The sequence below is a fragment of the Schistocerca americana genome, chromosome 2 (assembly GCF_021461395.2).
Source record: "Schistocerca americana isolate TAMUIC-IGC-003095 chromosome 2, iqSchAmer2.1, whole genome shotgun sequence".
In the NCBI taxonomy this organism is placed as follows: Eukaryota; Metazoa; Arthropoda; class Insecta; order Orthoptera; family Acrididae; genus Schistocerca; species Schistocerca americana.
In genome coordinates this window covers 353314548-353338327 of record NC_060120.1, presented here as the reverse complement: position 1 = coordinate 353338327, position 23780 = coordinate 353314548, and the positions used below count along the sequence as shown (strand labels likewise).

General features: G+C 45.5%; 1 protein-coding gene across 3 annotated transcripts in view; it reads left to right on the top strand.

Annotated features, from left to right (window-relative positions):
- LOC124596081 (glutaredoxin) overlaps nucleotides 1–23780 on the top strand; it is a 75418-nt gene that overhangs the window by 9847 nt on the left and 41791 nt on the right. For 2 of the 3 annotated variants that reach the window (XM_047135065.1, XM_047135067.1), the window contains exon 3: nucleotides 21571–21695. In XM_047135065.1, coding sequence (XP_046991021.1) covers nucleotides 21591–21695 — 105 coding nt within the window. In that variant the 5' untranslated portion in view covers nucleotides 21571–21590. Of the gene's footprint in view, nucleotides 1–21540; nucleotides 21696–23780 lie in introns of all 3 variants that reach the window. The other variant, XM_047135064.1, reaches the window with a different exon arrangement.

Here is a 23780-nt window from a genome sequence, read left to right as displayed (position 1 = left end):
TCTAGTCGATATACACTTTCTATTCACCTTCTCCCTTTTTTACCGTAATCCAGTATACAATTTTATCCCGTCGATATACACTCAATAATACGTAAATCACTTCGAAACCATAACAAAAAAATTTTTTTTTCCCGCTTTGCTGCTATAAAATCCACCGTTTCCAGCCCACAAACAGTTCCTTTTAGCTATTAAACAACCTTTTCGGCAGTTTTAATAACTTTTGCTTTATTTCCATTTCCGTTTTTCTCACATCACCGATCGTTTTTAGCCGCTTCCCACAGGTTTCAACGTCATTATTTCTTCATCAAACAATTGTTAGCTTCATTTCCATAATCTTCTTTCCTGACGAGGCAACCATTGGTTGCGAAAGCTAGAATTTTGTGTGTATGTTTGTGTTTGTTTGTGCGTCTATCGACCTGCCAGCGCTTTTGTTTGGTAAGTTTCATCATCTTTCTTTTTAGATATATTTTTCCCACGTGGAATGTTTCCCTCTATTATATTTATATATATATATATATATATTTTACCAAACGATTAAACTGTTCCACAGTCACCTAGTCTCCATTGCAGGATGCGTATTTAACGGCCTCCAGGGGCAACAAAATTTTGATTTTCAATATTTTTAATAATTATTGATTCAGTGAATTTAAAAATGTAAAATGTGTTCATAATTGACTCAGTAAGAGGTATGCTCTTACGTTAAAAATTTAACACAATAAGACAAATATTACACTTAGAAACTGTGTATATATCTTGAGTCAGTGACTGCAAATTACCTAAATTATGTACATATGATTTTATGATCAGTGGCTGTCTGAAATATTATTCCAAATTATTCACTGAATACTAATGTCATGACATCAGCTGCAATGGGTATTGCTGTATTACTCAATTCTGAAATGTGAAAATTTGTGCTGGACTGAGACTCTAACCAGGATTTTCCACTTATTGCAAGCAGTCGCCTTAACCACTGCGGCTTTCCGTGCAAGCTCCCTGGCCCGATCAGACAAGGAAGTGTGTGTGGATAGCTTAAGTGGTTAAGATGACCACTCACAGTAAGTAGAAGATATGGGTTTGAGTGCCATTCTGGCACAAATTTTCATTCCATCATGGGGCTCACCCCTCTTTGGCAGGTTTGTGCTTGGCTACCACAGAGCCCCAGCCTTTGCAGCATTTTTCCCCTTCCCAGCTGCATGGCTATCCTCTAGCTATTCTTTTTCCCCTCCCTTGGGGAACATGTCTGGGGGTATGTTCTGCATTCTGTCACTGATGTGCGAACAGTCTCACCTTTGTTTTTTGCTCCCTTTTCCTTTCTTTGTCTCCCTTCTTCTCTCTTTCCTCCGCTTCGGCATTAGAGGAGCCTCTTTTTTCTTCTTCCTCCCTGTGCACTCCTGAAAGCCAGCCCACGCGTCTAGACTCACAACAGGTGACTGGGTAACGCGTAATTCCCAGCCCCGGGTCGACAGGTAGGGTTTGTACGTACCCCCTGGTACAGGCCAGGCCCAGGGAGGGGGTGATTTCCTGTGCTGTAACCTTCCCAAACTGCCAATTGGTCCCTCTGTCAGGTGTTCGGGAGGTGTGAACAATCACCTAAGGTGGGTGCACCCCCTTGTGCAGGGGGCCCCCAGTTGGAAGGAGCGTGCTGTTGGAGATGCTGGCAATCAAGGGGGATTTCCTCGCGATGAGTCAATCATCTTCCCACTCAACTTCTACAACACATAAACGCAACGAGGCTAATGATTCAAAGACCCTCCCTTCTGCACCACGGTTCCTCATGGTTTCACGTACTGTGTTTGTGGTTCGGAAAGGTGTAGATGCAATTGCTGGCCCTGTGAAATCCTGTTTTAGTTTATGGATTGGCCCTTTGCTTTTGGAGACCACTTCTGATTCTCAAGCACAACAACTGCTTGCTGCCTCGCTTCTCCATAGTTACCTTGTTTGTGTCAAGGCCCACAGAACTTTGAATTCTTCCCTTGGTGTAATTTACACCAGGCTGCTCAACAGTCTTAACAGAGACCTGATGCGCTGCTACTAGAGATGGGCAAACTCATTCATCCTTGGGAACTAGTTCACTGGTGGTAACTCTTTTTTTGGGAACTGTTAATTTTTACTCATTCACTGTTCATTTTTACTTGGTGTATGTTTCTCATGAAAAATTGGAAATTAGTAGCATAGGTGATAGACGATGGAAGGCGCCAAGAGCGGGCACTTGCCTCGCCCCTGGAGTACAGAGTTTTTATTCGTAACAGAATTCTCACACACTCGTAATTTTCATGACTCCATCTCGTTTAGCCAACTGTAGCGTTATGGGGCTAATCACAGTGAAATAATATGGGGTGGTGCATGAAAAATTGTCCCGAGTACAGACTGCTCACCAATTATGCACGATTTGTTGACCACTATGAGTAGAATAGATAAACATGTGATAATTAGGCAGTGAAGAAATAACAAATAAGCTAATGCAAACGACAACTTCGAAACAATAGATTATGATTGGTGGGTGACAAGGAGCAGTCTGGCCGATCTTTCGTGTGCCATCCTGTACCACTAAAGTAATATTGTAGAAGTTATCATATTCTCTTTACAGAATGTGACACCAGACACTAGATTATGGAGTGCGGGCTTCATTTAGTTGTAAGTCATTCTGCCTTCCATGACAATCAACATGCTCTTTTACCATGGATAAAAAAAAGACTGAAAATGGCCACTTGTGTGTGCCTTGCTGACTTCGTCTGCATGTGTAATAACAAGAAAATCTTGCGTTTCTACAAGTATTTCTTTTACTGTTTATTGAAATAGTGAAGTAAGCTGATATGCAGTTTTTTTACCTGAAAAGATTTATGTATTACATACCAAGTAATTTTTATGTAATTTACGTAATTATGAAATACATTTTAATTACCATTCGTGGACGCTGAATAGAATACGAAAAGAACCAGAAATTCAGAGTTCAAAAAAGGTTTGAAACAGATCTATAACGGGCGTGCAAAGTGAACGAAACGAACTACTACTCTATACTGAACTAACTATGAGCAGTCCCCAGTGGAACTGGGATGAGTGGCCACGCGAAGAAGGAAGAGTCCAGCCGAGTGAGACCGAGACAGATGGGAATGGGACCGAGGCTGGAACAAGACTGGCTGAATTGCCACAACGGGAATGAGGCTGACCGTTTCCCATCCCCAGGAACTAGAAGTAAAAAGCCGTGACCGATACTGAGACAGACGGGAACGGGACTGAGTCTGGAATGAGACTGACTGTATCCTGTTCCCTGGAACGATAAGTAGAAAGCCGCAACTGAAGTGAACTACGAAAGACCGTTCCTTAGAATTCATTACTCGCTCTTTCCGTTCATCTTGGTGAACCGTCCCTTTGGACCCATTAGTTCGTGAACGACCCATCTCTAGCTGCTACCAGTGACATTGTTTTAACCACACTAGAATGTCTTGTTGACACCCAGCCATATGTGTCACCTGTGGTAGGGATGCGCAGGAGGGTGATTGTCCACCTCCTCCTCCCTGCTGAATCAACTGCAATGGCAGCCATGCCTCCGGCTCTCAGGAGTGTCCAGTGTATCTTGATGAGTGGGCTGTTCAAGACATCCGGGTAAAGGAAAAGGTGTCTTATCCCATTGCTCGCAAGTTACTGGCTAGTCGCAAACCCTGTGTTCTCCCATCTGGTACCTATAGTTCTGTACTTGTTACCCCTCATTCCATGAAGGACATGGCCACGCAGACATGCGACCCCCAATTCAGCTCTGAGGTTGTGAAATTGCCCAGTGTCAAGGTAGCATTGCCATCCCCCCGTCCAGCTGTGCAACAAGCCGTCAAACTCTTGCCTCAAGGGGTGAAACCACCAGCAACACAGTCAGTAGACCGGCAAGGACAGGAGTACTCCCGTGAAAACTTCCTCCGTCCCTCCAGCCAAACAACACCCAAGTCTTCATCTAAGGCTCGAAGTAGTCCTCCAAAGGCAAACGGTCTTCCCCTTCACCACCTCAAAGATCCTCTTTGATGGTATCGGCACGTGACGCCTTAGCCCGGCCAGTATCTGCATTGCTGGTGTGCAGCAACAACTGCTTTTCAGCATTGGACTCCACAGACCAACCGCACAAGAAAGCTGATGCTTCTGTGGACACCATGGAGTAGGATCCTCTTGCTTCTGTCCCCTGTAGTAGTGCCTTTTTCCCAACTGTCACTTGGCAACCGCCAAGGTGACACCCTCACGTCCCCCCCAGGGGATCCACAACACTCTTGTGGATACGTGCGTAGCGAGCACGGGACCCCAAGCTAATGTGGCCTTCCTTCCTTTCCGGGCTGCATACCTTCCCTTTCCGCATCCTTCCCCATCCCCCATCTTCGCCCCCCCCTCCCCACCTCTGGCTCTTTCCTTCCCTTTCTCCCCCTCTGGGAGTATGGTTTGTGCCTACGTCCGGAGAAGGACGCTTGTAAATGTACCGCATTCTTCGCCTTCCTTGCTTGTATGTCTTCATCCTTCCTTTGTCCTTCTCTTTTCCTTACCTCTTCTCTTTACCCTTTTCTCCGCTGCGGCGTTTGAGACCTCTCTTCTTTCCTTTCCCTTTCTCTTTCTTCCTCCCTGTGCGTGTATGAAGGCCGACCCACGCACTTCCATGCGTAGCCGGTGACGGGGTAAAGCGTAATTCCCCGCCCCGGGTAGACAGGTAGGACACGTACGTACCCCCTGGTAACGGCCAGGCCCAGGGAGGGGTGATTACCCGAGCTGATACCTTCCGAAAGTGCTGATTGGTCCCTCCGTCCGTTTGTCAGGAGGTGTGACCTGAGGTGTGAACAATCACCTAAGGCGGGAGTGCCCTCAGAGAGGGCCCCCACAAGGGAGGAGCACGCCATCGGAGACGCCGGTAATCATGGAGGATTCTTCCGCAATGGTTTCCTCACCTTCCACTATGTCTGCTCACAAACGTAAGATCACTGAGTCCCAGCCACAGTCAGTTCTTCCATCGTTGCCGCAGTTCCTTGTTGTTTCTCGGTCTGACGAAGGTCACGACTTCTCCACGGTCAACTCTTTCATTATTCAGAAAGGTGTCGACGCAATTGCAGGTCCTGTAAAGTCTTGTTCCAGATTACAGAATGGCACCCTGTTGTTAGAAACAGTCAGTGCCCTCCAGGCACAAAAATTGCTGCGTACCTCACTACTACACACCTTCCCTGTCCAGGTGGAACCGCACCGTACTTTAAATTCCTCGCTTGGAGTCGTTTATACATGCTCCCTCGATGGATTGTCTGACGAAGAAATTCAGCACTACCTGTCTGACCAGTGCGTAACGGCTGTTCATAGGGTTATGAAAAGGGTTGACACGAACATCATTCCAACCCGCACTGTCTTCTTGACATTTGACAAAGTTCAACTCCCACCGAAAATCAAAGCAGGCTATGAGATAATTTCCGTTCGCCCTTACGTCCCAAACCCTACGCTTTGCTATCGGTGTCAGCGGTTCAATCACACCAGCCAGTCCTGTTCCAATCCGGCCAAATGTGTTACGTGTGGCAAGGATGCCCATGAGGGTGCTTGTCCACCTCCATCCCCTCGCTGCATCAACTGTATGGGTGACCACGCTGCTTCCTCTCGCGATTGTCCCGTTTTTAAGGACGAAAAGCTCATCCAGGAAATTAGAGTAAAGGAAAAGGTGTCGACCTTTGCTGCTCGAAAATTATTCGCCAGTCGACAGCCTACCGTGCCTCAGAAAGGAAAATACAGCACTGTCCTTGCTTCTCCTCGGCCAACAAAGGAGGCGGCCACGCAGACTTGCGACCTCACCTTTAGTGCCACGGTCGTCAGATCGGCCAGCGCAAACCTCACCACTTTCACCTGCCCACTCTCTGGCTCACCCTTCGTCGAGTTCTGCTAAATCTCGAGCCCAAAAGTCAGACACCAAGACTTCGAAAAAAGAGCATACTCGTGAAGAGTTTTTACGTACGGCAACTTCCCAACCATCAGTTCCTCCTTCCTCTAAACATCATACTTCCAAGAAGGCTACAAAGAAACCCAGTTCCTCTCCTTCTCCGCCAAGGCGTGTCCCATCTACAGCACCACCTGGCAGAAATCGCCCTCGGCCGTCTGTGTCGCCGAGGCGCACTGCTGGCGGCCGATCAACCGGCTGATCGCTGGTGGCAGGAGCTGCTCCTGACCAACCTATGGATCAGGATCTTCTGCCTTCGGCTGAATGCCATTCCATGCTGTCGGTCGCAAGCTCAGAGCAGTCGTTGAGTTGACAGCGACCTTGGTCACATTCCTCCATTTTCTGTTCACCCTATGTCCATTATCCACTGGAATATCTGCGGTATTCGAGCCAATCGGGATGAATTGTCGATCCTCTTACGATCCTTCTCGCCGGTCATCTTCTGTCTTCAGGAAACAAAGCTGCGTCCCCATGACCGCTTTGTTCTCCCTCATTTTCAGTCCATCCGATATGATCTCCCCTCTGTTGAAGGCACTCCAGCACATGGAGGACTCATGATTCTTCTCCATGAAACTCTCCATTATCACCCAATCCATTTAAACACTTCCTTCCAAGCTGTCACCGTCCGTCTTTCCCTTTCCGGATACATGTTCTCTCTTTGTACTGTATACATTCCATCGTCCACACCAATGGCACGAGCTGATCTCCTTCACCTTCTTGGTCAGCTTCCACCCCAATATTTGCTGGTTGGGGACTTCAATGCCCACCACCCGCTTTGGGGATCTCCACATCCTTGTCCACGTGGCTCACTATTGCTAGACGTCTTCCACCAAGCAGATCTAGTTTGCCTCAACACTGGGGTCCCTACATTTTTGTCTGCCTCCACGACAAATTTATCTCATTTGGACCTTGCGGTCGGTACTGTTCCGCTAGCTCGGCGCTTCGAATGGTTCGCCCTTGTTGATACACACTCGAGTGACCACTTTCCATGTGTCCTTAGACTGCAGCCTCAACTGCCCTACATGCACCCGCGACGCTGGAAGTTTGCCCAAGCCGATTGGACACTTTTTTCGTCTCTAGCGACTTTCGATGACCGTCACTTTCCCAGCGTCGACGATGAGGTCACACATATTACCGACGTTATTCTTACAGCTGCGGAACATTCAATACCACGCACCTCCGAATTCCCCCGGCGTCCCCCAGTTCCTTGGTGGAACGAGGCATGCCGTGATGCAATACGTGAGCGGCGACGTGCTCTCCGCGTTTTCCGCCACCATCCTACTTTGGCCAACTGTATCCGCTATAAGCAGTTCCGAGTGCGATGCCGTCGTGTCATCCGCGATAGCAAGAAGGCAAGCTGGAAATTCTTTATTAGCTCATTTAACACCTTCACTCCCTCCTCGGAAGTTTGGAGTCGGCTTCGACGGTTCTCAGGCGCGCCTAGTTTCTCCCCAGTCTCTGGGCTCACTGTCGCGCATGACACATTAGTGGACCCCGTCGCAATTTCTAACTCGTTGGGTCAGCACTTTGCTGAGATTTCGAGCTCTTCAAATTACCTGCCAGCGTTTCTCCCGAAGAAACGTGCAGCGGAAGTGCGACCTCTTGCTTTCTCCTCTCAAAATCACGAAAGCTACAATACTGTTTTTCCTTGCGGGAACTCCAACATGCACTCTCTTCTTCTCGCTCCTCTGCCCCAGGACCAGATGGTATCCACGTCCAAATGTTGCTGCATTTATCAACCCATAGTCTGTGTTACCTCCTTCACCTTTATAATCGAATTTGGACGGACAGTACTTTTCCCAGACGATGGCGGGAAGCTATCGTCGTTCCTGTTCCGAAACCTGGAAAGGACAAACATCTCCCCTCTAGCTATCGCCCCATTTCTCTCACGAGTAGTGTCTGTAAGGTTTTGGAGCGTATGGTGAATTACCGTTTAGCGTGGTGGCTGGAATCCCGCAGTCTTTTAACACCTGCCCAATGCGGATTGCGAAAGCATCGTTCTGCAGTTGACCATCTTGTTGCTCTCTCCACTTATATCATGAACAATTTTCTCCGGAAACGCCAAACAGTAGCAATATTTTTTTGATCTGGAGAGAGCATACGATACCTGTTGGAGGACAGGCATCCTCCGCACACTGTTCTCTGGGGGCTTTCGAGGTCGGCTGCCCCTTTTTCTTCGTGAATTTATGGCAGCACGCACATTTAGGGTGCGGGTGAACACTACTCTCTCCCGTACTTTCTCCCAAGAAAACGGGGTACCCCAGGGCTCCGTGCTGAGTGTTGTACTGTTTGCCATCGCCATAAATCCCATTATGGATTCTCTTTCCTGATGTCTCGGGCTCCCTCTTCGTGGACGATTTTGCCATCTACTACAGCTCTCAACGGACCAGCCTTCTTGAACGACGTCTTCAAGGATGTCTCAATCGCCTCCACTCTTGGAGCATCGAAACCGGCTTCCGTTTTTCTCCCAGTAAGACCGTTTGTGTTAATTTTTGGCAACGTAAGGAGTTTCTTCCGCCCTCCTTACATCTAGGTCCTGTCAACCTTCCGTTTTCAAACGTCGCTAAATTCTTGGGTCTTATGTTTGACAGAAAACTGTGCTGGTCCTCCCACGTTTCCTATCTTTCGGCTCGCTGTCTGCGTTCCCTCAACACCCTCCGTGTCCTGAATGGTACCTCCTGGGGAGCGGACCGAGTGGTCCTTCTCCGCCTCTATCGCGCCTTAGTGCACTCGAAATTGGACTATGGAAGCATAGTCTACTCCTCTGCTCGGCCCTCAATTCTTCGGCGTCTCAACTCTATCCACCACCGTGGATTACGTTTAGTGTCTGGAGCTTTTTACACCAGCCCTGTGGAAAGCCTTTATGCTGAGACTGCTGAACCTCCGCTGTCCAATCGGCGAACAGTCCTTCTGAGCCGTTATGCTAGCCATCTGTCTTCCATGCCTGCTAATACAGCCCATGACATTTTTTTCGACGCCTCCTTTGATGTAGGGTATGCAGGCCGCCCCTCCTCCCTACTGCCACCGGGAGTCCGCTTCCGTCAACTGCTCCATTCGCTTTCCTTCCGCTTTCCTAAAACCTTCTTGACAACTTGGGGTACAGCACCGCCTTGGCTCCGTCCCCGGATCTGCCTGCTCCGTGACCTTTGTCGATTTCCCAAGGATGGTACCCCTTCACTTGTTTATCGTCGGGCATTTGCTGCTCTATGTGCACAAATGATGGACGCCACATTTATTTACACCGACGGCTCGAAAACATCGTTAGGTGTAGGGAGTGCCTATATTGTTGGCGACACCCCAAATCACTTTCGGCTTCCTGACCAGTGTTCGGTTTATACTGTGGAGCTTTACGCTGTTCTCCAGGCTGTCCACTACATCCGCCGCCATCAGCGGATACAGTATGTTATCTGCTCAGATTCTCTCAGCTCTCTCCTCAGTCTCCAAGCTCTTTATCCTGTGCACCCTCTGGTCCACCGGATTCAGGACTGTCTGCGCTTGCTCCACCTGGGGGGCGTCTCGGTGGCATTCCTCTGGCTCCCGGGACACGTTGGTATCTGTGGAAATGAGGCGGCCGATATTGCAGCCAAGGCTGCAGTCTCTCTTCCTCGGCCAGCTATTCAATCGATTCCCTTTGCCGATCTACGGAGCGTTCTATGTCGACGTGTTGTTCATTTATGGCACACGCATTGGTCGACACTAACCCATAATAAATTGCGGGACATGAAAGCTCTTCCTTGTGCTTGGACCTCTTCCTCCTGAACGCGTCGTCAGGAGGAGGTAATTTTAACTAGACTCCGGATAGGGCACTGTCTTTTTAGCCATCGACATCTTTTAAGCGGCGATCCTCCCCCACTCTGTCCCCACTGCTCTCAGCTGTGGACGGTAAGACACCTTTTAATTGAGTGCCCCTATTTTAATCCGTTACGCTCCCGTCTACAGCTATCGCCTGATCTATCGTCGATTTTAGCAGATGACACGCGCTCAGCCGACCGCGTTCTCAAGTTTATTAGTGCCAGTGAAATGACGTCAGTCATTTTAAGCTTTTTTTTGGGGATAACCAACCCCTTTCTGTAGTGGATTTTTAAGCCTTCCTTCTGCTTTTAGTTTCTCCAATTTTATGACTTTCATTCCCATTGCTGCTGGTTTTCAATTTCGGTTTTTTTACTGTTTCCTAAGTCACGGACCGGGCGCTAATGACCATAGAAGTTTTGCGCCCTAAAACCAAAACAAAACAAAAAACCCTCACATCTCTTCATCATGACTCTCCTCCAGTGGAACCTTTGTGGCCTTCGGTCCCACAGAGGGGATTTACAGCTGCTTTTAGCGTCACAGCATCTGCTTGTACTCTGCCTTCAGGAAACAAAATTGTGCCCTCATGACTGCTTTGATCTTTCACATTTCTTATGATTCATTTTGACCTTCCCCCTGAGGTTGGCATTCCCTCTCATGGGGGCATAATGCTGCTCATACAGGTTGACATTCATAGTCAACCCATCTTGCTGACTACCAATCTTCAAGCTGTGGCAGTTTGTCTTTTCCTTCCTCACCTGACATTTATCCTCTGTGCACTATACGTCCCTCCATCATTTGCTGTCACCAGGGCAGGCTTCCTTCATTTTATTGGACAGCTGCCTCCTGCATTTTTGCTACTCGGTGACTTTAACACACATCATCCTCTTTGGGGTTCTCCCAGGACCTGTCAGAGGTGTCCTCTTGGCTGACCTTCTTAACCACCTTAACCTCTTCTGCTTTAACACTGGAGTACCCACTTTCCTTTCCGACTCCTTGCACACCTATTCCCATTTGGACCTATCCTTCTGCACTGCCCAGCTTGCCCATCGTCTTGAGTGGTCTGTTCTTAAACCTGCTTGAGTGACCATTTGCTGTGTGCTATCCGTTTGCTGACTCCTACCCTAACCGTGTGCATGCCTAAATGGCAGCTTTACTCCTCCCCAGCAGCCTTCAAAGAACAAGATTTCCTTAGTTGTGATGACCAGGTCGAATATCTCACACATGTTATCCTTACTGCTGCAAAAAGTTCCATCCCCCGCACTTCCTCTCAACCATGTCTTGTCTCAGTCCCTTGGTGGACTGAAGCATGCTGTGACACAGTTCGCGCATGTAGATGTGCTCTCCATGTTTTTAACCTCCACCCTACACTGGCAAACTGCATTCACTATAAACAGATGCATGCAAAGTGTTGTCACGTTATTTGGGATAGCAAAAGAGGTAGCTGGCTTTCATTCACTAGTTCTTTTAACAGTTCCAAACCTCGCTTCATCGTGTGGCCCAACCTCCGACGGTTCTCTGGAACCAAGATCCATTCCCCAATTTCCGACCTGACAGTCACTGACAATGTCATTGTGGACCGTGTTGCTATCTCCAACACCTTGGGCCACCATTTTGTAGAAGTTTTGAGCTATTCTCACTATCACCCTGCCTTCCACCATTGGAAGTGAGTGGAGGGGCTCAGGCAATACCCTTCTCTTCTCTGAATCGTGAGTGCTACAATGCTGTCTTTACTATGAGGGAGCTAGATCACGCTCTCAGTTCATCATGATCCTCCGCCCCAGGGCCAGACGCCATCCACATTCAGATGTTGCAGCACCTTTCCCTTGTGGCCAAGCACTTTCTGCTTATCACGTACAACCACATCTGGGCAGAGGGCACGTTTCCTGGATGCTGGCGTGAAGCCACAGTCATACCAATACCTAAGCCCAGTAAGGACAAAAACCTTCTTTCTACACTCCTGGAAATTGAAATAAGAACACCGTGAATTCATTGTCACAGGAAGGGGAAACTTTATTGACACATTCCTGGGGTCAGATACATCACATGATCACACTGACAGAACCACAGGCAACAGAGCATGCACAATGTCGGCACTAGTACAGTGTATGTCCACCTTTCGCAGCAATGCAGGCTGCTATTCTCCCATGGAGACGATCGTAGAGATGCTGGATGTAGTCCTGTGGAACGGCTTGCCATGCCATTTCCACCTGGCGCCTCAGTTGGACCAGCGTTCGTGCTGGACGTGCAGACCGCGTGAGACGACGCTTCATCCAGTCCCAAACATGCTCAATGGGGGACAGATCCGGAGATCTTGCTGGCCAGGGTAGTTGACTTACACCTTCTAGAGCACGTTGGGTGGCACGGGATACATGCGGACGTGCATTGTCCTGTTGGAACAGCAAGTTCCCTTGCCAGTCTAGGAATGGTAGAACGATGGGTTCGATGACGGTTTGGATGTACCGTGCACTATTCAGTGTCCCCTCGACGATCACCAGTGGTGTACGGCCAGTGTAGGAGATCGCTCCCCACACCATGATGCCGGGTGTTGGCCCTGTGTGCCTCGGTCGTATGCAGTCCTGATTGTGGCGCTCACCTGCACGGCGCCAAACGCGCATACGACTATCATTGGCACCAAGGCAGAAGCGACTCTCATCGCTGAAGACGACACGTCTCCATTCGTCCCTCCATTCACGCCTGTCGCGACACCACTGGAGGCGGGCTGCACGATGTTGGGGCGTGAGCGGAAGACGGCCTAACGGTGTGCGGGACCGTAGCCCAGCTTCATGGAGACGGTTGCGAATGGTCCTCGCCGATACCCCAGGAGCAACAGTGTCCCTAATTTGCTGGGAAGTGGCGGTGCGGTCCCCTACGGCACTGCGTAGGATCCTACGGTCATGGCGTGCATCCGTGCGTCGCTGCGGTCCGGTCCCAGGTCGACGGGCACGTGCACCTTCTGCCGACCACTGGCGACAACATCGATGTACTGTGGAGACCTCACGCCCCACGTGTTGAGCAATTCGGCGGTACGTCCACCCGGCCTCCCGCATGCCCACTATACGCCCTTGCTCAAAGTCCGTCAACTGCACATACGGTTCACGTCCACGCTGTCGCGGCATGCTACCAGTGTTAAAGACTGCGATGGAGCTCCGTATGCCACGGCAAACTGGCTCACACTGACGGCGGCGGTGCAGAAATGCTGCGCAGCTAGCGCCATTCAACGGCCAACTCCGCGGTTCCTGGTGTGTCCGCTGTGCCGTGCGTGTGATCATTGCTTGTACAGCCCTCTCGCAGTGTCCGGAGCAAGTATGGTGGGTCTGACACACCGGTGTCAATGTGTTCTTTTTTCCATTTCCAGGAGTGTAGTTACCGCCCCATCTCTCTTACCAGCTGGGTTTGCAAGGTGATGGAATGTATGATTCATGCCCAGCTGGTGTGATGGCTCGAGTCTCACAATTTACTGACAAATGCACAGCGTGGATTTCGAGTGCAGTGTTCTGCAGTTGTCTATCTTGTTACTTTGTCCACCCATGTCATGAATGGTTTTCTGCTGAAATCCCAGACTGGCCGTGTTTTTTGATTTGGAGAAGGCCTACAACACCTGCTGGAGAACTTGTATCCTCCGTACTCTATACACGTGGGGCTTCCGTGGGCGCCTGCCCTGTTTTCTTCGGGCTTTTTACAAGAGCGAGTTTTCAAGGTGCATGTGGGTTCTGTCTTGTCGGACACCTTTACCCAGGAAAATGGCGTGCCTCAGGATTCTGTTCTGAGCCTTGTCCTCGACAATGGCTTTCGCTTTTCCCCTGACAAAACCGTCTGTCTGAATTTCTGGCAGCGCAAATGGTTTCTCCCACCATCTCTACATCTTGGGCCTGTTGCCCTTCTGTTCATTAAAACTACAAAATATCTGGGGCTCATGCTAGATAGGAAACACTCTTGGTCCTCCCATGTGTCTTACCTGGCAGCCTGCTGTACGCAGTCCCTCAATCTCCTACATGCCCTCAATGGTACTTTCCGGAGTGCCAATCGAACCACCTTCCTCCGTTCGAAACTTGACTATGGGTGCTTTGTTTGTACGTCTGCACGCCCATCCCTCTTATGCCGTCTCAACACTATCATGGTATCCATTGGCCATGGGTGCCTTTTACACCAGCCCAGTTGAGAGAGTGTTTACTGAAGCTGCTGAACTACCTCTGTCCTACCGCCGTGACTTTCTCCTCAGCAGGTATGCATGCCGTTTGTCTGCCATGCGTGGCCACACCTCTTATGCCTTCTCCTTTGATGATTCCTTTCATCGTCAGTAAGTGGCTTGTCCCTCTTCTCTATTACCTCCTGGAGTCCGCTTTTGCCACTTGCAATGATGGCTTAACTTCACACTATCTGCAACTTTCCCAGTGGGTGTGAACCCTTCGCTGCCTTGGCTTCGTGCAGCAGCCAATGTTAACCTTGGCTTTCATTCGCTTCCTAAGGACACCACTCCAGCCTCGGTCTATCGCCTCCAGTTTCATGACCTTTTCATGGAACGTCACGATAGTACCTTTGTCTACACTGATGGCTCTCAGACTGCCTGTGCGGTCGGGTGTGCCTTTGTCATTGGCACCCATGTCTTTTGATATCTGCTTCCGGCACACTCCTCAGTATTTACAGCCAAGCTTTTTGCCTTGTACCAGGCTATGGAGTACATCCAGCAACACAGCCTTTCCAATTGTGTCCTCTGCTCAGACTCACTCAGTGCCCTCCGAAGTCTATGTGCGCTGTACACTGCTCATCCCTTAGTAAAGTGGGTCCAGGAAAACTGTCACATGCTCACTCTTCGTGGAGCCAGTGTCATGTTTCTGTGGGTCCCTGGTCATGTCGGTCTGCAGGAAACGAGGCTGCTGATATTGCTGCCAAGGTTGCAGTCTCGTACCTCAGTCTGAGAGTACCTATATTCCCTCCAATGATCTCTGTGTTGCAGTCTGTCAGAATGTGGTGTCCCTTTGGCATTGCCAATGGTCCTCCCTTCATAGGAATAAGCTTTGGCTTATTAAGCCTCTCCCAGCACCTTCAACGACCTTCTCTTGGCACTCCCACCGGGAGGAGATTCTTTTAACTCGGCTGCGTATTGGGCACTGCCATTTTAGCCATCGTCATTTGCTAAGGGGTGCTACCCCACCATTTTCTACACATTGCACCCAAATTTTAACTGTCCGTCACTTCCTGCTGGAATGCCCCTCTTTTAACAATTTACGCTCCAGCTTGGGTTTGCTGTCTGATTTATCATCCATTTTAGCAAATGATGTGCGGGCTGTCGACCACATTTTACTTCTTATGTGCCAAAGCAATTTGGTAATATGTCTGTCCGTTGCAGTTGTTGTGACATTGGAATACGTGGATTATAATCATCCAGTATTTGAGAATGAGAGCACTTGGCAAGTTCAGTTTCAAATGTTTTCTCAATGTTTCCTGACTAACATACTTTACCTCAAATATTTTAACATGTCAGTTGATTTGTGAAGTAATCAGACATTTGAAGCAATTTTATACATAAGAGTTTGATTCCATAAAGACTTGGTGGGTTTACTGGTTGCAGAGAATGACTTTTAAGTGTTGTTTCCAGAACAAATGTTTCACACTGTAGAGGAGTGTAGGTTGTTCTGATCCAGCAAACAATTTTAATCTGTCAGGTAGTTTTGTAACAGATCCTGTTTACAAATTTTTAAGTTTTATATAATAACTTTATGAAATTGTGTACTCGGGTTCTTACAGATGTCCTTGTTCATGCCGCATATTGTCAGCATATTGGTAATTTCATGTTCACAAAGTTGTGTTGCTATAAAGAAGCAAAACACTCAGAATATCACAATTTGAACAGTAAATTGCCAAAGCATTTGTAACAGGTTCTCTCAGTTTGTCACCACGTTGGAAAGTTGTTGCACTCAACTTGTACTCGGAACCAAGAGCTGAATGAAACCTGGAGTAGAAAACACCAAAATACTTAATGAGACCCAGAATCTACATTAAAAGGATGAGTCAGACGTCATGGAATGGAATGAGTGTTCATAGTAATAGACACACATAGTGTGTGTGTTGAGGTCAAAATTAAGTCTGATTACAAAGCTATCTGGACGTAATGACACTCGGTGAACTCAAGTTCGTTGTATGTTTTTTACCAGCTTTCTGACTCTGCAGTGGCAGTTGTAGAATCTTTCAAAGGAGGTCTACATTGAGTAGTTCGGAAGTACACTCATCATGCAATATTAGTCAGAGGCAACTATAATATACAAAAGTATAAATTGAGACGTCTATGGAGTCATTGCACACCTGACAACTTTCTGAAACACAGTCTCTGAAATATGTCATGAGTAACTAGTTGGACAACCTATATGCAATGCTAACATTTTGTACCTCATACTACAAAAAGTTGTGACTTTATGAAAAGTGTCTGTGTAGAGACTGGAGTTAGCGATCAAAATGTCATTATAGCCTTTATGGTTACTAAAGTTAACAAATCCATGAAAAAAGCTAGGAGACCATGTTGGATAAAGCAGATAAATTGTTGTTAGTAACCTACTTAGACAGTGAATGGATATAATTTAGTCCCAGTATGGACATGGAAATTGTGGGCAAAGTGTGAACTGCCAGTCACACTCTGGGGGAAGTAAGGGCTAAATATGTGGAGTAAGAATGGAAAAGACCCCCCTTCCCCATCTGGTTTTTTAATAAAATTCGGAAACTGCTGAGGAAACAGATTGATGCATTCACAGTTCAAAAAAGGACACACAAATGTCGACAGGTGAAAGCTGATGGAAAAAGATCAATGCATGAAGAATACAGCTACTTTCACCATCATATGTTTCACCATCATATGTCGGTGAAAGATCTTGCTGAGAATCCTAGGAAATTCTGGTCTTATGTAAAATTGCTAAGCAGGTTGAAATCTTCATTCCATCACTCATTGATCATTCTGGTATTAAAAAGAAGACGGCAGAAGAAAAGCTAGTGTGTTAAATTTTGCATTAAAAAAAATCATTTTAGCAGGAGGACTGTACAGATTTACCATCATTTGACTGCTGTACAATCTTCTGTAGTGGATGTAGGAAATCTATATCTCTAGTGTTAGAAAGAAATTAAAGTTGAAAGCTAATAAGTTGCCATGTCTGGGTGGAATCCTACTTCAGTTTTAGAGAGAGAAGTCTGTGGCATTGGCCCCTTGCTTGCCTTGCCTGTTTTGTATGTTTCTTGCCCAAATTAAAGTCCCAGGTGACTGGAAAAATGGACAGAAGTCTATTTTATACAAGAAAGATCTGCAGAATTGCAGAACAATATCCTTAATGTTGGTTTGATGCAGAATTATTGTGCATATTTTAAGTTTGAATATAATAAATATCTGTGAGATAATGTTCACAAATCGTCAACATTTAGAAAGTATCACTCATTCTAAACTCTGCTTGCCCTCTACTAGCACAGTATCTTGCAAAACATGAAGAGCAACCAGCAGATTACTTATCCCTAGGTGTCTGGAAAAATATTTGAAACAGTGCCAGACAACAGATTGTCAATAAAGGTCTGAGCATATGGGATAGGTCTTAGATATATGAGAAGCTGTAACATTTTTTAGTATTAGAATCCAATACGATGTCGTGTATGGCAAGTGTTCCTCAGACGCAAAGTTGTTATTGGGAGTGCTCCAGCGAAGTGCGATAGGGGATTGCTCTTGTTATCTGTATACATCAGTGATCTGTGTGATAGGACAAGCAGCAATCTGAGACTATTTACTGATGGCACTTTAGTTGTTTGGGAAAGTGTCATTGTTTAGTGAATGTAGAAGAATAGGGGATGACTCGGTTTTCATTTGGTGTTTCAAATGGCAGCTTGCTCTACATGTGGCAACATGTAAGTTAATGCAGATGAGTAGGAAAAACAATTCTGTGTTGTTTGAATAAAGTATAAGTGGTGTGCTGCTTGATGCAAGTCAGCTAAATACCTAGACATAACTTAGCAAAGTGACATGAAATTGAAAGTTGAAGGGAAGGAAAATGGTGGACTCTAGTTTATTAGGATGATTCCAGAAAAGGGTTGCTCATCTATAAGGGACATTCAAAAAGAAACTAGCCAGAGGCATAATTACAGAAACCAGGACCTGTATGTTAGAAGTATTGACCCTGGCTGTTGAGACACTTGTCCCACTCTGACTCAAGGTGGTGAATGGCTGTCTCATAAAATTCCCGGGGCTGCGATGTTAACCAGTTCCGCGTACACAGCTGGACGTCGTCATCTGAGGTGAATCGTTCGCCCCTCAGTGCCTTTTAAGGGACCCAAAAATGGCGTAATCACTGGGAGAGAGCTCCGGACTGTATGGAGGGTGGCCAAGAAGCTCCCATTTGAATTTCTGCAGGAGTGCCACGACTGTGTTGGCCGTATGAGGCTTTACATTCTCGTGGAGCAGAATGACCCCATTGGTGATATTGCCCGGTCGTTTTGATTTGATCGCTTGGCAAAGGGTGGTCAAGGTTTGTGGGTAACACTGGGCATTAAATGTTGTCCTGTGCTGCAGGAAGTGAATCAGAAGAAGTGAATTTTTGGTTCCCATAAAAAGCCTGTTCCAATAAAAAGCCTCTGAGGGGCAAATGATTCACCTCGGACGACGACGTCCAGCTGTGCATGCAGAACTGGTTAACATTGCAGCCCCAGGAATTGTTTGAGACAGCCATTCACTGCCTTGTCACAGTGGGACAAGTGTCTCAACAGCCAGGGTCAATACTTCTAACATAAAGGTACTGGTTGCTGTAATTATGCCTCCGGCTCGTTGATTTTTGAACACCCCTTAGATAAAGGAGACTGAGTACAGAACACTTGGGCCACCCAGTCTTGAGTAGTACTGAAGTGTTTGTAATGCCTGCAAGCTCAGATTAAGTTGGAAGGCCAATTGGAAATCGCCACTGTGTTCCTCAAACCCCTCCATCACGCTCGTTTCCTTGTGACGTGGTGCATCATCTCTGCTGTCAGGAAACATAAGTCATGAAGAGGTGTAGATGGTTTGCAACCTGTGTTTGATACTCCTTGGCCATCATAGTGCCTTGCACGAGCTTCACTGGACCCATGGTGAAGGCATGCAGAAAGAATCTGCTGCCCCAATATACATTTCGTGTAGGTACCATGAATACAAGGTAAGAGAAATCAGGACTCGTAGACTTTTCCCTTGTTTCATTTGCAAGCAGAATAAGAAAGGGAATGTCTAGCATTGGTACAAGGTACCATCCACCATGCATTGTATGGTGGCGAACAGGCTATGTAGGTAGGCGCAGAAGGAAAGAGTAGAAACAACATAATTTTGTGCTATATTGCTATATGGATCATAAGGAAAGATAAGAACATAGCTGTCAGTCACAAGTCCATTAGTTTTTTTTTTTATTCTTGCATATCCAAATTTCATCTTAAGTGCTAAAATACAAGGAAATTTACATAAAACATTAAGCAAAACATGTTATTCTCAAAGAATTTTGAGTCAACATAATTTTTGAGTGAGTTATAATCCAACAAACTTCCAGCAGTACATGTCACTATATGACTTGATTGATGTGCAGACAGAAAGAAACTGAGGAGTTTGTTCACACCAGGTTCTGCAGTGTCAGTTAGTGTCATGTTGCATAACTAATACCCTTTATATTCCAAAAACTGGCGGACTCAGTTTCTTTCCGATATAGTAGTTTAAAACTAATTTTTAATAAATAAAATCAGCAAGTAAATTTGTGTATCACCTTTAAAGTACATCAAAAAAAATGCTGAGTTACAGTGTGTTTATTCATATGATCCATCAAATTTTATGCCAAAGATCGTTAATTGGGCAATACAACTGTCCCCTACAGAACTGTTAAATCACATTCGAAATAAAAATTTAAAAAACTTTTTCTTTATCTTGATAAAGAATAGTTACATACCAATTGCAATTTGTCAAAAGTTGTATGAAGCAATTCACGATCTTTTGCATAAGGTTTGGTGGACCACTTCACCACTAACATAGGAATAAACGTGTCGCAAATAGGCATTACTTGATGTATTATAAAGGTGATATGCAAATATACTTGCCAACTTTATGTAATGAAAATGGGTTTTAAACTTCTATATTGGAAAGGAACTGGATTAGCTAGTTTTTGGAATATAGATAATGTTGCTTATACTACATGACGCAGACTGGGGCTGCTGCACTTGTAAATAATCCCGTCAATTTCTTTCTGCCTGTACACCAGCCAAGTTGTATGATGAGATGTACTGCTGGGAGTTTGTTGGATTATAAATCACTCAAATAGTATGTTGACTAAACTGGATGATTTTTATTGGATAGTGTGATGTTTTATGTATTGTTTTGTGTCAATTGGTTTTGATTCTGTAATTTCCTTGTATTGTAGGAGTGAAGATGGCTATTTATAGCTGAAATCTGGATATCCAAGGTTTAAAAAAAATGGGATTGTGATTTATTGCTGTATTCCAGTCCCTTCCTTACAATAACATACAATCACTGTGGACAACGGTTCCTTAAGTTAAAATTGGCAATATAGATTGGGTGTAACAGCTGAGGCAGGATTCTGACATAGGTACATGGGGCCTTTTGCATTTACCACTGTAAGATTTTTTACACATCACTTAAAAGTTAGAATGTGTTGGCGGAATAGCTCCTAGATTGTGCACTTTGATGATGTTTTCATTAACGTTGCCTGAAAGTAGTAATAACCTTAACATGTGTTGTATATCTTTGGCTGTGATTTGTTATAAAACTTATCACATATTTTTATATCTAAAAACAAAGATGATGTAACTTACCAAAAGAAAGCGATATCACACACACACACACACACACACACACACACACACACACACACACACACACACACAATTCAAGCTTTCGCAACCCACAGTTGCTTCATCAGGAAAGAGGGAAGGAGAGGGAAAGACGAAAGGATGTGGGTTTTAAGGGAGAGGGTAAGGAGTCGTTCCAATCCCGGGAGCGGAAAGACTTACCTTAGGGGGAAAAAAGGACAGGTATACACTCTCGCGCGCACCCGCACACACACACACACACACACACACACACACACACACACATCCATACGATAAATGTCTGCTTGTGTCTGTATATGTGCGGATGGATGTGTGTGCACGCGCGCGAGTGTATACCTGTCCTTTTTTGCCCCCTAAGGTGTCTTTCCGCTCCCGGGATTGGAATGACTCCTTACCCTCTCCCTTAAAAGCCACATCCTTTCATCTTTCCCTCTTTCCTGATGAAGCAACCGTGGGTTGCGAAAGCTTGAATTTTGTGTGTGTGTTTGTGTTTGTTTGTTTGTTTGTGTGTCTATCAACATACCAACGCTTTCGTTTGATAAGTTACATCGTCTTTGTTTTTAGATATATTTTTCCCACGTGGAATGTTTCCCTCTATTATATTCTTATCACATATTTTACTACATTAGTACTTCATTTCACTGCGAATAGATTTATATTTCCAAAAATCAGTCAACATTGTTCTTGTAAACCTTGCATTAAAACGCAAAAAAACTTTAAATTACTCCTTATAGTTCTGGAGTTACTGTCAGTCCTTGTAAGAAACAGTTAAAATCTGTTTCTTTCATGTGGACAAATTTGAGATAAAAACCATGTTGTCTGAAATGTTAATATCATGTGCACCTGCTTTGAAGAACTGTAACATTTTTGGAACTTTTCAGTGAATGTATCTAGATATGACCATATGACTTATAGAAAGAATACATAAAGTATGTCAGTGTATCAGTACACAACCTCACCATTGTTTCACTTACAGTGCCACATTTCTCTGTTTTCAGCCATTAATACTTCATTTTAAATGGGTTTAGGTGCTAGTAAAACTGCCAAAATGAGTGATACTGGAGTAGGTGAACTTGTCAAAAATTTGATTGCTAGTGATGCAGTTGTGATATTCTCGAAGACATACTGCCCATATTGCACAATGGCAAAGGAGGTAAGCATTAATTCTTCAGTTCAATTTTAAAATAAATAACCACAAAATCTTTTTTATTAAAAAAGATTGAAAAATCACCTTAAAATAATAACTTTCAAGTGCATTTATGTTTATTATATGAGGCTGCCATAAAATATTTCAAAAAATTGTTGCAGTATTGCTTTGAAGTGCACTATATATACAAACATTCCTCATTTATAGAGAATCTGTACGCATCTAACTTAGCTCTCTTGAAGGTCTTAGCAAAATTACGTAAAATATGAGTTTAATGACATCCTACTGTATCTCAGCGTGTTGAATCTGAACTCGTCAGTTATGTAAGAGAAAGCTGACCACATGTCCTGTAATCCTTCCACGCTGTGATTATACACTGATCAACCAGAAACTTATGGCCACCTTCCTAATAGCCAGTATGTCCATCTTTGGCATGGGTAACAATGACTGTGCAAAGTTATTATTGGGAGTGCTCCAGCAAAGTGTGATAGGGGATTGGTCTTGTTCTCAATTTTCATTTGGTGTTACAAATGGCAGCTATCTTTATGTATGGCAACATGTAAGTTAATGCAGATGAGTAGGAAAAACAATTCCGTATTGTTTGAATACAGTATAAGTGATGTGGTGCTTAATGCAGTCACATCGGATAAATACCTAGACATAACTTAGCAAAGTGGCATGAAATGGAAAGTTGAAGGGAAGGCAAATGGTAGACTCTAGTTTATTGTATGGATTCCAGAAAAGGGTAGCTCATCTATAAAGGAGAATGAGTGCAGAACACTTGGGCCACCAAGTCTTGAATAGTACTGGAGTGTTTGTGATGCCTGCAAGCTCAGATTAAGTTGGGGGGGCCAGCACATCAATTGGAAATCGCCACTGTGTTCCTCAAACCACTCCATCATGCTTGTTTCCTTGTGACATGGTGCATTATCTTGCTGAAAAATATCTCTGCCGTCAGGAAACAAAATAATCATAAAGGGGTGTACATGGTTTGCAACCTGGGTTTGATACTCCTTGGCCATCATGGTGCCTTTTGCATGAGCTCTGCTGGACCCATGGATGCCAACATGAATGTTTCCCAGAGCGTAATGTAGCTACTGTTAGCTGTCTCCATCCCCCAATACAGGTGCCAAGGAGCTGTTGCCCTGGAAGATGATGGATTCACACTCTGGATTCACACCCTCCCATCAGTATTGTGAAGAAGGTATCAGGATTCATCAGTGCTCTGCCACTGTGCCAATGTCCAGTGCTGATGGTCATGTGCCCATTTCAGTTGTAGTTGTTGATGTTGTGGTGTTAACATTAGCATGTGCATGGACTTTTGGCTGTGGAGCCCCATCTTCGGGACTCTTTGATGCACTGTGCATCCACACACACTTGAACTCTGCCCAGCATTAAAGTCTAATGTATGTTCCACTACAGTTTACTGCCTGTCCTGTTCTACCAGCCTGCCCACCATATGAAGTCTGATATCTGTAATTAGGGGAACCCCCCCCCACAACATGACATCTGGGTGTAGTTTCACCTTGATTTCACCACATGTTGAAGACACTCACCACAGCACTCCTCAAACACACAACAAATTTTGCAGTTTCCGAAATGCCCTTGCTGAGTCTCCAGGCCATCGCATTCTACCCTCTGTCGAACTCAGATTGTGCACCTTCCCTCTTCTACACACAGGCAGTACACTCGCTGGCACTACATGCACCGTGCATGTGTCTGACTAGCAGTTATTCCTTGCCAGGTGACACTGATATTGCCTGAACTGGTTTATATTGATAGTAGGTTGGTGATCATAATGTTCTGGCTGATTACTGTATGTATATAGTATAAAAATAAAAATAAAGTGAGCTTATTGGTTCAGAAATTATGAAACCAGATTGAGGGTGGGGTATGCTAGTTTCCGAAACTTTCAAATCATTGAAATGAACAAAACGAAATGCAATTAACTATTCTGTTGCAAGCAAGCGAGACAGATAGAGAGAACCTGCAAAATTTTGACAAAATGGTAGAATGGTGAAATATTTTAATAAAATGCTGTCTCCAGTCCAATACAAGATAACTAGTTCATCATTTGATTGCATGTGTAAC